This window comes from Symphalangus syndactylus, chromosome 1 (genome assembly GCF_028878055.3).
Source record: "Symphalangus syndactylus isolate Jambi chromosome 1, NHGRI_mSymSyn1-v2.1_pri, whole genome shotgun sequence".
Classification (NCBI taxonomy): domain Eukaryota; kingdom Metazoa; phylum Chordata; class Mammalia; order Primates; family Hylobatidae; genus Symphalangus; species Symphalangus syndactylus.
Window position 1 is genome coordinate 109,788,511 of NC_072423.2, and position 13,713 is coordinate 109,802,223.

Here is a 13,713-nt window from a genome sequence, read left to right on the forward strand (position 1 = left end):
ATATAAAAACATTCTGTAACAGAAGGAATAAATGTTCAGTAAAGAAAAAATTGGGAAAACACCAAAAAGCTCATCAATAACTAAAATTCTGTAAGTTTGTTCTCCACTAATTTTACATTGATTCCTCTGTCCACAAATGATTATTACACACTAAGTTGTTCCACTTAAAAGAGATTAATTTGGTATCAGTGAAATCTCAATAATTTGATTTCTATTTCTAAATTCTGATATTTATCATTTGTACTAAATTATAGTTGAAAATAACCTTATTGAAAAAAATTAAGGGTTTCCTTTAAGTAAACAGATATGATCCAGAATCAGAAAATTTCCAAACCAAAGAGTTATGAAAATCATTCCCCTCCCTCCCTTCCTTCCTTCCTTCCTTTTCTTCCTTCCTTCCTTTTCTTTAAAAAACAAGGTCTTGCTCTGTCACCAGGATGGAGTGCAGTGGTGCGATCACGGCTCACTGCAGCCTTGTCCTCTGGGTCAAGCGATTCTCCCACCTCAGCCTCCCAAGTAACTGGTACTACAGGTGTGCACCATCATGCCCAGCTATTTTTAAAATTATTTGTGGAGATGGGGTCTTGCTATGTTGCCAGAGCTGGTCTCGAACTTCTAGGCTCAAGCAATCTTCCTGCCTCAGCCTCTCAAAGTGTTGAGAATACAGGTGTTAGTTACCATGCCCAGTCTGATAATCATTCTATTTGTGTTTAGAACACATGTTGAAATGTTTGTTGAGTATGCATTATGCTTTTTAAATGTATTGTGCTTGAAATAACAAAAATTCTTTAATATATATTCTGTTTCAGATTTTTCACCAGGCCATCAACTTGCTGCTCTCTCAGCCATTATTGTGAGTTAATGATACTTGATGGAATAACCTTTGTCCTTAATGTGACAGGTTTCTGTGATCTCCCTTTTGCTTCTAGGAAAGGCTCCCTTAGTTCCATTTCCTTTTCCTCTTTCATCTTTTGATTGACCCCAGATGCCTGTCTCTCTTCAATTAAAAAAAAATGTAGTCCCAGCTACTCGGGAGGCTGAGGCAGGAGAATGGCATGAACCAGGGAGGCAGAGCTTGCAGTGAGCCGAGAAAGAGACAGTGCTACTGCAGTCTGGCCTGGGCAAAGAGCGAGACTCCGTCTCAAAAAAAAAAAAAAAGGTACAATCAAATGGCAGTCATGATTTGGAATGAGCTTAGAGATTCAGAGTCTCCATGTTTCTTAATTTGTGAACCCTGTTGCAGGGTTAGCACTAGGGTGAGGCAAGCAAGGCACCTAAGGTGCAAAATTTAAGAAGGCACTCGCTCTCAAGATCCTGTGCTTTGTTTGCCTTAGCCTAGTCCCAGCCTCACCCTATTAAATGGCCCTGAACATATGAAAGAAAAGGAGACACTAAGAAGTAGTATGTGGGCCAGGCGTGGTGGCATATGTCTGTAATCCCGGCACTTTTGGAGGCCGAGGTGGGAGGATCACTTGAGGTCAGGAGTTCGAGACCAGCCTGGCCAACATGGTGAAACCCCATCTCTACTAAAAATACAAAAATTAGCTGGGTGTGGTGGCACGCACTTGTAATCCCAGCTACTCAGGAGGCTGAAGCAGGAGAATAGCTTGAACCTGGGAGGTGGAGGCTGCAGTGAAACCAGATTGTGCCACTGTACTCCAGTGACAGAGAGACTCCATCTCAAAAAAAAAAAGTAATATGTAGTGGTGAAACTGAAGCTTTTAGATGGTTATAATATTTTGTCAAGTTCTTAAAATAATAAAGTATGTTTATAATGAAACAGGTTACAAAATAATTAAACATAAATTGATATCTGGAATCACAAAGATATGTTTTTACATGAAAGTTGTGTTTGATATTGAAAAAGGATGTTTCATGCCCCATTTCACTAATTCTTTTAATTGAACATGGAATTTAAAATATTATTAAAATAGTGCTATATTTTGATACTTATTAAGATGGTACTAAACAAGTGAAAATTGAAAACCAGGTTACCATTTTTTTTTTTGAGGCAGAGTCTCGCTCTGTCGCCCAGGCTGAAGTGCAGTGGCGCAATCTTGGCTCACTGCAAGCTCCGCCTCCCGGGTTCACGCCATTCTCCTGCCTCAGCCTCTCTGAGTAGCTGGGACTACAGGCGCCCACCACCACGCCCGGCTAATTTTTTTGTATTTTTAGTAGAGACGGGGTTTCACCGTGGTCTCGATCTCCTGACCTCGTGATCCGCCCGCCTCGGCCTCCCAAAGTGCTGGGATTACAAGCGTGAGCCACCGCGCCCGGCCCAGGTTACCATTTTTATATACTTTTTTGGATGGAAAGATGTTGATTACTGAAGGATATAGAAATGTTCAACACATTTCAAAGTGAAATGGTTCCTCCTACACAGCCTGGATTGTGTACATCCAAACTATCAAATGACTCGTATAATCACTGACTCCAATGTACCTATGGAATTCAAGCCAGTTTCCAAAGATGTCCAAATACTAATCTGATGGGTTGTACACAAAAATACTAAATGTTTCCCTTGACTCTGCTGAGTGAATAAAAGAAGCCTTAAGTATAATTTATGGTATTTTCCAAGTGGCTGAGTAGGGGCTCTTTCTGACCATCATGTACACAGCATCCAGAACCTTCAGTGGTATTTATTTGACATCAATAGAAATAAGACAATAATTAGTGCAAGAAAATATTTTAAGCAAAATTATTATTTGTGAGTTCCACAGAATTTCAGTATAAAAGCTATCTTATTAAGTGTAAGTGCATGACTAAACACAGTTACCATAAGGTTTGTTAAACATATATTCTTCAAGACTAAGCACCAAGGGTGGTTATCTATGTTATATTACTCACATGACCTGTAAAAGAAAGATGAGAAGAAGGGTGATGTATCTATCATTCATCTGGTGAGCAGGATTTCAATCCTGATTACATGGCAGGAATTAGATTTGTTCACTGGACCAAACTCTCTAATCCTACTTAACTATGAAGCTGCTCCCAACTAAACAGTGTGTAGAAGAGACAACTGGGGACAATGACTTAGGGTCCAGCATCTTAGACTCACTCATTTGAAACATGAAAAAGTTAATTAACTTCCCTGTGCCTGGGACACTCTTTCTCTATAGAGATAATGGGATTTACGAATACAAAATAAAACCAGCTTATTCATACGTAAGTTGCAGAAAATAAGGTAGTATTTTAATATATAATGTTATTATAGTAATTCAAGTTGAATTCTGAACTCGAAAAAATCACTACTCAAAATTCTATCTTGGAATGTAGAAGAGTATAACAAATATATAAAATAAAATGACAGCTAATGCATGGACAACTGTACAAATGCATTCTCTGAGTTGGTCACTTGAACATGACAGCAAATAAACATTTATTCATTTGCTTATGTAACAAATCATTACTGACATCTTGCAGGCAGTGTGTATGAGGTCCTGAATATCTAAGAATGAGTAAATACAAATAGATATACTTTCACACATTTATATATAGAGCCATTGTTTAGCATGAAAGTCAGCAAAATCCTCATTGTATTGGCTGTCCACGTAAGTATAAAACACAGTCTCCTTGGATAAAATTCTTCCTTGGTAGGAGACCCTAAAATCTAACCAAGTCAGAAAAACTAAGGCCTCAAAGAGAATAAGGCCGTGCCAAATAATGTGACTTTAATGTGGCTCTGAAGTGTGCTGAGTAACCTTGTAATCTGCTCAGTTTGTGTGATTCCCTTTTCCATATTCTAAGGTAAGCTAACAGGTCAGCATCAACCATAGTTGTGGCTACATTTTCTTGCATTTACTCTGAGACTCTGCAGCACATACGTCAATCTAGGAAATTCCCTTAGCTCATAGGAGGAACTCAAGTCTCAGATAATGAGAAAACAGGTCCCACCTATATAATTTCATAGAGCTTAAAGTAAAACATAAAAATCCTGGCTAAGATAATCTTGTTCAGAAATCTTGTGTGCTTTGTAAAAAATCCTCAAATCATGTTTCAGACCTTTTTAAAAAATCCAGGGCAGGGCTGGGCTGGGAACATTGACTCATACCTGTAATCCCAGCATTTTGGGAGGCCAAGGTGGGAGGGCTGTTTGAGGCCAGCAGTTCAAGACCAGCCTGGGCAAAATAGCAAGACGCCATCTCTTAAAAAAAAAATTAGCCAAGCATGGTGTGCACCTATAGCCCCACTACTCAGGAGACTGAGGCAGGAGGATTGCTTAGAGCCCAAAGGTTCAAGGTTTCTACGTGAGCTATGATCAGGCCACTACACTGAAGCCTGGGCCACAGAGTGAGACGCTGACTGCAAAAATAAAAAAAAATTCAAAAAAAAAAAAAAAATTCAGGGCTGCACTACAAACAGAATTATGGAAGTATTAATAGTATATTTAGCACCCTGTGCCTTCCCATTGTGGCAGAACAAGAGCATATCATGCATGTTATGTGCAATAAAGTTGGAGCTATAGCTTTGGCCTCTGGGCTCATATGGATAATTAAAATGCTAAATGAAAATTTTGATTTACTGTAATTACATCCAAATACCACCCTAATTAAGTTCATTTTTCAAAAGACAAAGACTGTACTCATCATATTCAAGAATTCAAAGACAGTACATGCACGCAGCTCTGTTCCCACAAATCCAAGAAACAAGGAATCAACAATTTCTCCTGATGCTTTACCAGGTAATATCAGAGAATCAGAATTTAGAAAAACCTCCTAAGGTTACTGAGACATTCTAGAAGATGGGTGTCTCTTACTAATTCTGTTTCAGAAAGGAGGTCCTACAAAACCACCTCAGTGTTCAGGAACTCCCACTTCAGAAGCTCTCAGCCAATAGACTAACCTAAATCCCATTTACTACAATTTAGATTCTTTCTTTCATTCTTTTCCAATTGAAGACAGAGAGCTGATCTTCCCAGATTAAGCCATCTTAACTCCCTTAACCGCCATCATGGGTCTGCTTTTCCTGTTCTTTCTCCTTGCATTATCTCCTAAGCCTTTTCTGCTAAGCTCAAAGATGGACAAAATATTCTTTTAGCTTAGCTAGATTTATAAATCTTTCCATACATCTGGAGCATTATCAATAAAAGCTATCCCTGTGAAAGTGGTTTCTGATTCTGCAGTAACATCATTTGATGTTTTGAAAGATAAAGTTGCAGTAAATGAACTAAAAAGTGAGGTGAACAAATATAACTGTATCTTTTACAGAAAGTCACGTATCAGATCTCCAGATTAATCCCATTTGCATTTAAGAGGCCCAATGTAATCTTTACAATATCTGTCCCCTGTCAATCACACACCATAAGCAAGGTCAGTGACACTGTGAAACTATAACAATAGGTTTTGATGTATCTCAGGATCACTGAAACAGATCAAAGAATCCACAATAATCAAAACTGGTTTAAAATTGTGACACAGTCTTGTTTTCTTCTACAGCAAATAAATTAACTCAAATAAATACCACTGGATAGTTTTTAACAAGGTAAAAACAAATTAGTAAATCAGAATAAACTTGAAGAACACACATGGCAAGGTGGGATTGTGAGGTTTGGTATTTTCTAATCAGCAGATTTCCAAATCTTTTCTAAGTTGATTGGTCCATAGTTGTACAGACCATGAACAACAGTATGGCTTTTCAGAAAAAACTGAAGTACAGAAACAAGGGGATTCCATTCCAAGATAGCCAAATAGGAACAGTTCTGGTCTGCAGCTCCCAGCATGATCGACGCAGAAGACAGTGATTTCTGCATTTCCAACTGAGGTGCCTGGTTCATCTCATTGGGACTGGTTGGACAGTGGGTGCAGCCCAAGGAGGGCAAGCCGAAGCAGGGCGGGACATCACCTCACCTGGGAAGTGCAATGGGTTGGGGGATATCCCTTTCCTAGCCAGGGGAAGCCATGACAGACTGTACCTGGAAAATCGGGACACTCTCGCCCAAATACTGCACTTTTACAACTGTCTTAGCAAATGGCACACCAGGAGATTATATCCTGTGCCTGGGATATCCTGGATGGGTCCCATGCCCACGGAGCCTTGCTCACTGCTAGTGCCGCAGTCTGAGACTGACCTGTGAGGCAGCAGCCTAGCAGGGGAGTGGCATCTGCCATTGCTGAGGCTTGAGTAGGTAAACAAAGCGGCTGGGGAAGCTCGAACGGGGCAGAGCCCACCGCAGGTCTGCAAGGCCTGCTGCCTCTGTAGACCCCACCTAGGGGGGCAGGGCATAGCTGAACAAAAGGCAGCAGAAACTTCTGCAGACTTAAATGTCCCTGTCTAACAGCTCTGAAGAGAGCAGCGGTTCTCCCAGCATGGTGTTTGAGCTCTGAGAATGGACAGACTGCATCCTCAAGTGGGTCCCTGACCCTCGTGTAGCCTAACTGGGAGACACCTCCCAGTATGGGCTGACTGACACCTCATACAGGTGGGTGCCCCTCTGAGGCGAAGCCTCCAGAGGAAGGATCAGGCAGCAATATTTGCTGTTCTGCAGCCTCCGCTGGTGATACTCAGGCAAACAGGGTCTGGAATGGACCTCCAGCAAACTCCAACAGACCGGCAGCTGAGGGACCTGACTGTTAGAAGGAAAACTAACAAACAGAAAGGAATAGCATCAACATCAACAAAAAGGACATCAACACCAAAACCCCATCTGCAGGTCACCAGCATAAAATACCAAAGTTAGATAAAACCACAAAGATGGGGAGAAGCCAGAGCAGAAAAGCTGAAAATTCTAAAAACCAGAGCACCTCTTCTCCTCCAAAGGATTGCAGCTCTTCACCAGCAACGGAACAAAGCAGGATGGAGAATGACTTTGATGAGTTGACAGAACTAGGCTTCAGAAGGTCGGTAATAACAAACTTCTCCGAGCTAAAGGAGGATCTTCAAACCCATCTCAAAGAAGCTAAAAGCTTTGAAAAAAGATTTGACGAATGGCTAACTAGAATACACAGGGTAGAGAAGACCTTAAATGACCTGATGGAGCTGAAAACCATGGCTCAAGGGCTACATGACACATGCACAAGCTTCAATAGCCAATTTGATCAAGTGGAAGAAAGGGTATCAGTGATTGAAGATCAAATTAATGAAATAAAGTGAGAAGAGAAGTTTAGAGGAAAAAAAGTAAAAATAAACAAAGCCTCCAAGAAATATGGGACTATGTGAAAAGCCCAAATCTACGTCTGATTGGTGTACCTAAAAGTGAGGGGGAGAATGGAACCAAGTTGGAAAACACTCTTCAGGATATTACCCAGGAGAACTTCCCTAACCTAGCAAGGCAGACCAACATTCAAATTCAGAAAATACACAGAACGCCGCAAAGATACTCCTTGAGAAGAGCAACTCTAAGACATATAATTGTCAGATTCACCAAAGTTGAAATGAAGGAAAATATGTTAAGGGCAGCCAGAGAAAAAAGTCAAGTTACCCACAAAGGGAAGCCCATCAGACTAACAGCGGATCTATCAGCAGAAACTCTATAAGCAGAAGAGAGTGGGGGCCACTATTGAACACTCTTAAAGAATGAATTTTCAACCCAGAATTCCATATTCAGCCAAACTAAGCTTCATAAGTGAAGGAGAAATAAAATCCTGTACAGACAACCAAATGCTGAGAGATTTTGTCACCACCAGGCCTGCCTTACAAGAGCTCCTGAAGGAAGCACTAAACATGGAAAGGAACAACTGGTACCAGCCACTGCAAAAACATGCCAAATTGTAAAGACAATCAATGCTAGGAAGAAACTGCATCAACTAATGGGCAACATAACCAGCTAACATTAAAACGATAAGATCAGATATCTACCTATAAACCTTCTGTCTCATTGATCTGTCTAATATTGACAGTGGGGTGTTTTTATCTACCTTTGGTCTTTGATTCTGGTGACCTACAGATAGGGTTTTGGTGTGGATGTCCTTTTTGTTGATGCTGATGCTATTCCTTTCTGTTTGTTAGTTTTCCTTCTAACAGTCAGGTCCCTCAGGTCACACATAACAATATTAACCTTAAATGTAAATGGGCTAAATGCCCCAATTAAAAGACACAGACTGGCAAATTGGATAAAGAGTCAAGACCCATCATTGTGCTGTATTCAGGAGACCCATCTCATGTGCAGAGACATACACAGGCTCAAAATAAAGGGATGGAGGAAGATCTACCAAGCAAATGGAAAGCAAAAAAAAAAAGCAGGGGTTGCGATCCTAGTCTCTGATAAAACAGACTTTAAGCCAATAAAGATCAAAAGAGACAAAGAAGGGCATTACATAATGGTAAAGGGATCAATTCAACAAGAAGAGCTAAGGAGCACCAACATTCATAAAGCAAGTCCTTAGAGACCTACAAAGAGACTTAGACTCCCACACAATAATAATGGGAGACTTTAACACCTCACTGTCAACATTAGACAGATCAACGAGACAGAAGGCTAACAAGGACACCCAAGAATTGAACTCAGCTCTGCACCAAGCAGACCTAATAGACATTTACAGAACTCTCCACCCCAAATCAACAGAATATATATTCTTCTCAGCACCACATCACACTTATTCCAAAATTGACCACATAGTTGGAAGTAAAGCACTCCTCAGCAAATGTAAAAGAACAGAAATCACAATAAACTGTCTCTCAGACCACAGTGCAATCAAATTAGAACTCAGGATTAAGAAGCTCACTCAAAACTGCACAACTACATGGAAACTGAACAATCTGCTCCTGAATGACTACTGGGTTAATAACTAAATGAAGGCAGAAATAAACATATTCTTTGAAACCAATGAGAACAAAGACACAACATACCAGAATCTCTGGGACACATTCAAAGCAGTGTGTAGAGGGAAATGTATAGCACTAAATGCCCACAAAAGAAAGCGGGAAAGATCTAAAATTGACACCCTAACATCACAATTAAAAGAACTAGAGAAGTAAGAGCAAACACATTCAAAAGCTAGCAGAAGGCAAGAAATAACTGAGATCAGAGCAGAACCAAAGGAGATAGAGACACAAAAAACCCTTCGAAAAATCAATGAATCCAGGAGCTTTTTGAAAAGATCAACAAAATTGATAAACCGCTAGCAAGACTAATAAAGAAGAAAAGAGAGAAGAAACAAACAGATGTAATAAAAAATGAAAAAGGGGATATCACCACTGATCCCACAGAAATACAAACTACCGTCAGAGAATACTATAAACACCTCTACACAAATAAACTAGAAAATCTAGAAGAAATGGATAAATTCCTGAACACATACACCCTCCCAAGATTAAACCAGGAAGAAGTTGAATCCCTGAATAGACCAATAACAGGTTCTAAAATTGAGGCAATAATTAATAGCCTACCAACCAAAAAAAGTCCAGGACCGACGGGTTCACAGCTGAATTCTACCAGAGGTACGAAGAGAAGCTGGTACCATTCCTTCTGAAACTATTCCAATTAACAGAAAAGAGGGAATCCTCCCTAACTCATTTTATGAGGCCAGCATCATCCTGATACCAAAGCCTGGCAGAGACACAACAACAAAAAAGAGATTTTTAGACCAATATCCCTGATGGACATCGATGCAAAAATCCTCAATAAAATACTGGCAAACCAAATCCAGCAGCACATCAAAAAGCCTATCTACCACGATCAAGCTGGCTTCATCCCTGGGATGCAAGGCTGGTTCAGCATACACAAATCAATAAATGTAATCCATCACATAAACAGAACCAATGACAAAAACCACATAATTATCTCAATAGATGCAGAAAAGGCCTTTGACAAAATTCAACAGCCCTTCATGCTAAAAATTCTCAATAAACTAGGTATTGATGGAACGTATCTCAAAATAATAAGAGCTATTTAGGACAAACCCACAGCCAATATCATACTGAATGGGCAAAAACTGGAAGCATTCCCACTGAAAACTGGCACAAGACAGGGATGCCCTCTCTCACCACTCCTATTCAACATAGTGTTGGAAGTTCTGGCCAGGGCAATCAGGCAAGAGAAAGAAATAAAGGATATTCAATTAGGAAAAGAGGAAGTCAAATTGTCCCTGTTTGCAGATGACATGACTGTATATTTAGAAAACCCCATTGTCTCAGCCCAAAATCTCCTTAAACTGATAAGCAACTTCAGCAAAGTTTCAGGACACAAAATCAATGTGCAAAAATCACAAGCATTCCTATACACCAATAACAGACAGAGAGCCAAATCATGAGTGAACTCCCATTCACAACTGCTACAAAGAGAATAAAATACCTAGGAATCCAACTTACAAGGGATGTGAAGGACCTCTTCAAGGAGAACTACAAACCACTGCTCAACGAAATAAGAGAGGATACAAACAAATGGAAGAACATTCCATGCTCATGGATAGGAAGAATCTGTATCATGAAAATGGCCGTATTGCCCAAGGTAATTTATAGATTCAATGCCATCCCCATCAAGCTACCAATGACTTTCTTCACAGAATTGGAAAAAACTACTTTAAAGTTTATATGGAACCAAAAAAGAGCCCACATTGCCAAGACAATCCTAAGCCAAAAGAACAAAGCTGGAGGCATCACATTACCTGACTTCATACTATACTACAAGGCTACAGTAACCAAAACAGCATGGTACAGGTACAAAAACAGAGATATAGACCGATGGAACAGAACAGAAGCCTCAGAAATAACACCACACATGTACAACCATCTGATCTTTGACAAACCTGACAAAAACAAGCAATGGGGAATGGATTCCCTATTTAATAAATGGTGCTGGGAAAACTGGCTAGCCATATGTAGAAAGCTGAAACTGGATCCCTTCCTTACACCTTATACAAAAATTAATTCAAGATGGATTAATGACTTACATGTTAAACCTAAAACCATAAAAACCCTAGAAGAAAACCCAGGCAGTACCATTCAGTACATAGGCATGGGCAAGGACTTCATGTCTAAAACACCAAAAGCAACGGCAACAAAAGCCAAAATTGACAAATGGGATCTAATTAAACTAAAGAGCTTCTGCACAGCAAAAGAAACTACCATCAGAGTGAACAGGCAACCTACAGAATGGGAGAAAATTTTTGCAATTTACCCATCTGACAAAGGGCTAATATCCAGAATCTACAAATAAATTAAGCAGATTTATAAGAGTAAAAACAAAGAACCCCATCAAAAAGTTGGCAAAGGATATGAGCAGACACTTCTCAAAAGAAGACATTTATGCAGCTAACAGACACATGAAAAAATGCTCATCATCACTGGTCATCAGAGAAATGCAAATCAAAACCACAATGAGATACCATCTCACACCAGTTAGAATGGCAATCATTAAAAAGTCAGGAAGCAACAGGTGCTGGAAAGGATGTGGAGAAATAGGAACGCTTTTACACTGTTGGTGGGACTGTAAACTAGTTCAACCATTGTGGAAGATAGTGTGGTGATTCCTCAAGGATCTAGAACTAGAAATACCATTTGACCCTGAGATCCCATTACTGGGTATATAACCAAAGGATTATAAATCATGCTACTATTAAGACACATGGAGATGTATGTTTATTGAGGCACCATTTACAATAGCAAAGACTTAGAACCAACCCAAATGTCCAACAATTATAGACTGGATAAAGAAAATGTGGCACATATACACCATGGAATACTATGCAGCCACAAAAAAGGATGATTTCATGTCCTTTGCAGGCACATGGATGAAGCTGGAAACCATCATTCTAAGCAAACTATCACAAGGACAGAAAACCAAACACTGCATGTTCTCACTGATAGGTGGGACTTGAACAATGAGAACACTTGGACATAGGGTGGGGAACATCACGCATGGGGGCCTGTTGTGGGGGGAGGTCGGGGGGAGGGATAGCATTAGGAGAAATACGTAATGTAAATCACCAGTTAATGGGTACAGCAAACCAACATGGCACGTGTATACCTATGTAACAAACCTGCATGTTGTGCACATGTACCCTAGAACTTAAAGTATATATATATAAAGAAAAGTACAGATCACAGTAGGAAAAGATCCCCTATTTAGTATTTGGAAGAGGACTATTTAGTTTGTCTTGCTGTATATGAACTCACTAACAAACTACAAAGCTGTAAACTTGGTGGATACCTTTAAAATAAATTATGCATCAGAAATTATACATCTCAGAGAAATTCCCAGTGGCCTTGGATAAGAACAGTAAGAAAGACCTATGTCAGATTTTTTTTTTTTTTTTTTTGAGACAGGGTCTGGTCTCACTTTTTCACCTAGGCTGAAGTGCAGTGGTGCGACCTTGGCTCATGCAGCTTCAACCTCCTGGGCTCAGGCGGTCCTCTCGCCTCACATCCCCAAGTAGCTGTGACTACAGACACACACCACAACCGGCTAATTTTTGAATTTTTTCTACAGATTGGGTTTTGGCATGTTGTCCAGGCTGGTTCTGTCAGGTTTTAAGTGTCTATTATATGAAATAGCTTATAAAATCTGTATCAGTGAAAGGTACTTGATTATATTTCATTAATAAAAATTAAGTTTAAACCTGTATATAATTTCAGTTTTCTATAAATATTTTATTAAAACCTAATAGAAACATAAATCAAGTCCTATTCTCCCCAGTGTTTGTGGAAATAAGACTAAAGGCTTGTTTCCAGGGTGACAATATCCACATAGCAGGCCACTGGTTAGAGTCAACAGCAAAGAAGGAAAAGAGAATTCGTACATACTGTAAAAAGGGCACACATTCGTTCTATCTTCTCTGGGTTCCTTGGCCCACCATTCTTGTTCAGTCTTACCAGAAACCGCTCACTGAAATGTAGGAAAGAAAGATATAGAGAAATGTGAGTAACACACTCCAGAATAAAGAAAAAGAGCAGATATGGAAAAACACTAAACATATTTACACAGCAGCTTGCAGTGACAAGCAAGGCCAAAAACACGTCTAGTGGCAGGTCACCCTCTTTTCTCCTGCCAAGTAACATACAAAGGAAGTTACAAACTGCCTGATGGGTGCTTCTGTTTATTTGCTGATTGTAGCTGTGTGTTTTATCTGTTTGAAGGTGTGTGCTCCCTGAGGGCAGTAAGGAGGACTGTATCTTATATTTCTCCCAGATATTCCCAAAACACCAGCATGATGCGAAATCCATAACAAGCATATACATTCTTTGATGTGAGTACTCAGATCATCATAAAACCATTAATCATATTAGATCTGAAAGAATCTACATTACCAAATTTACATCTTCTATATCAGAAGTCCCCAACCCCGGGCTGCAGACTGCTACAGGCCTGTGGCCTGTGAGGAACTGGGCCGCACAGCAGGTGAGCGGCAGGTGGACAAGCATTACCACCTGAGCTCTGCCTCCTGTCAGATCAGCAGCAGCATTAGATTTTCACAGGAGCACAAACCCTATTGTGAACTTCACGTGGAGGGATATAGGTTGTGTGTTCCTTATGAGAATCTAACTTAATGCCTGATGATCTAAGGTAGAACGGCTTCATCCCAAAACCATCCCACACCACCATCTCCACCCATCAGTCTATGGAAAAATTGGCTTCCATGAAATTGCTCACTGATGCCAAAAACATTGGGGAGTGCTGTTTTATATAACTCTTGAGAATCACTTTAGGGCAGCAGTGTCCAATCTTTTGGCTACCCTGGGTTGCAATGGAAGAAGAAGAACTGTCTTGGGCCACACATAAAATACACTAACACTAATGGTAGCTGATGAGCTAAAAAATAAAAATAAAAATAAAAAAAA

The 13,713-nt window shown here is 40.0% G+C and overlaps 1 protein-coding gene across 7 annotated transcripts in view; it reads right to left on the bottom strand.

Moving 5' to 3' along the window:
- DOCK3 (dedicator of cytokinesis 3) overlaps positions 1-13,713 on the bottom strand; it is a 677,098-nt gene that overhangs the window by 221,738 nt on the left and 441,647 nt on the right. For all 7 annotated transcript variants that reach the window (XM_055275673.2, XM_055275643.2, XM_055275636.2 and 4 more), the window contains exon 10: positions 12,679-12,760. In XM_055275673.2, coding sequence (XP_055131648.1) covers positions 12,679-12,760 — 82 coding nt within the window. The remainder of the gene's footprint in view (positions 1-12,678; positions 12,761-13,713) is intronic.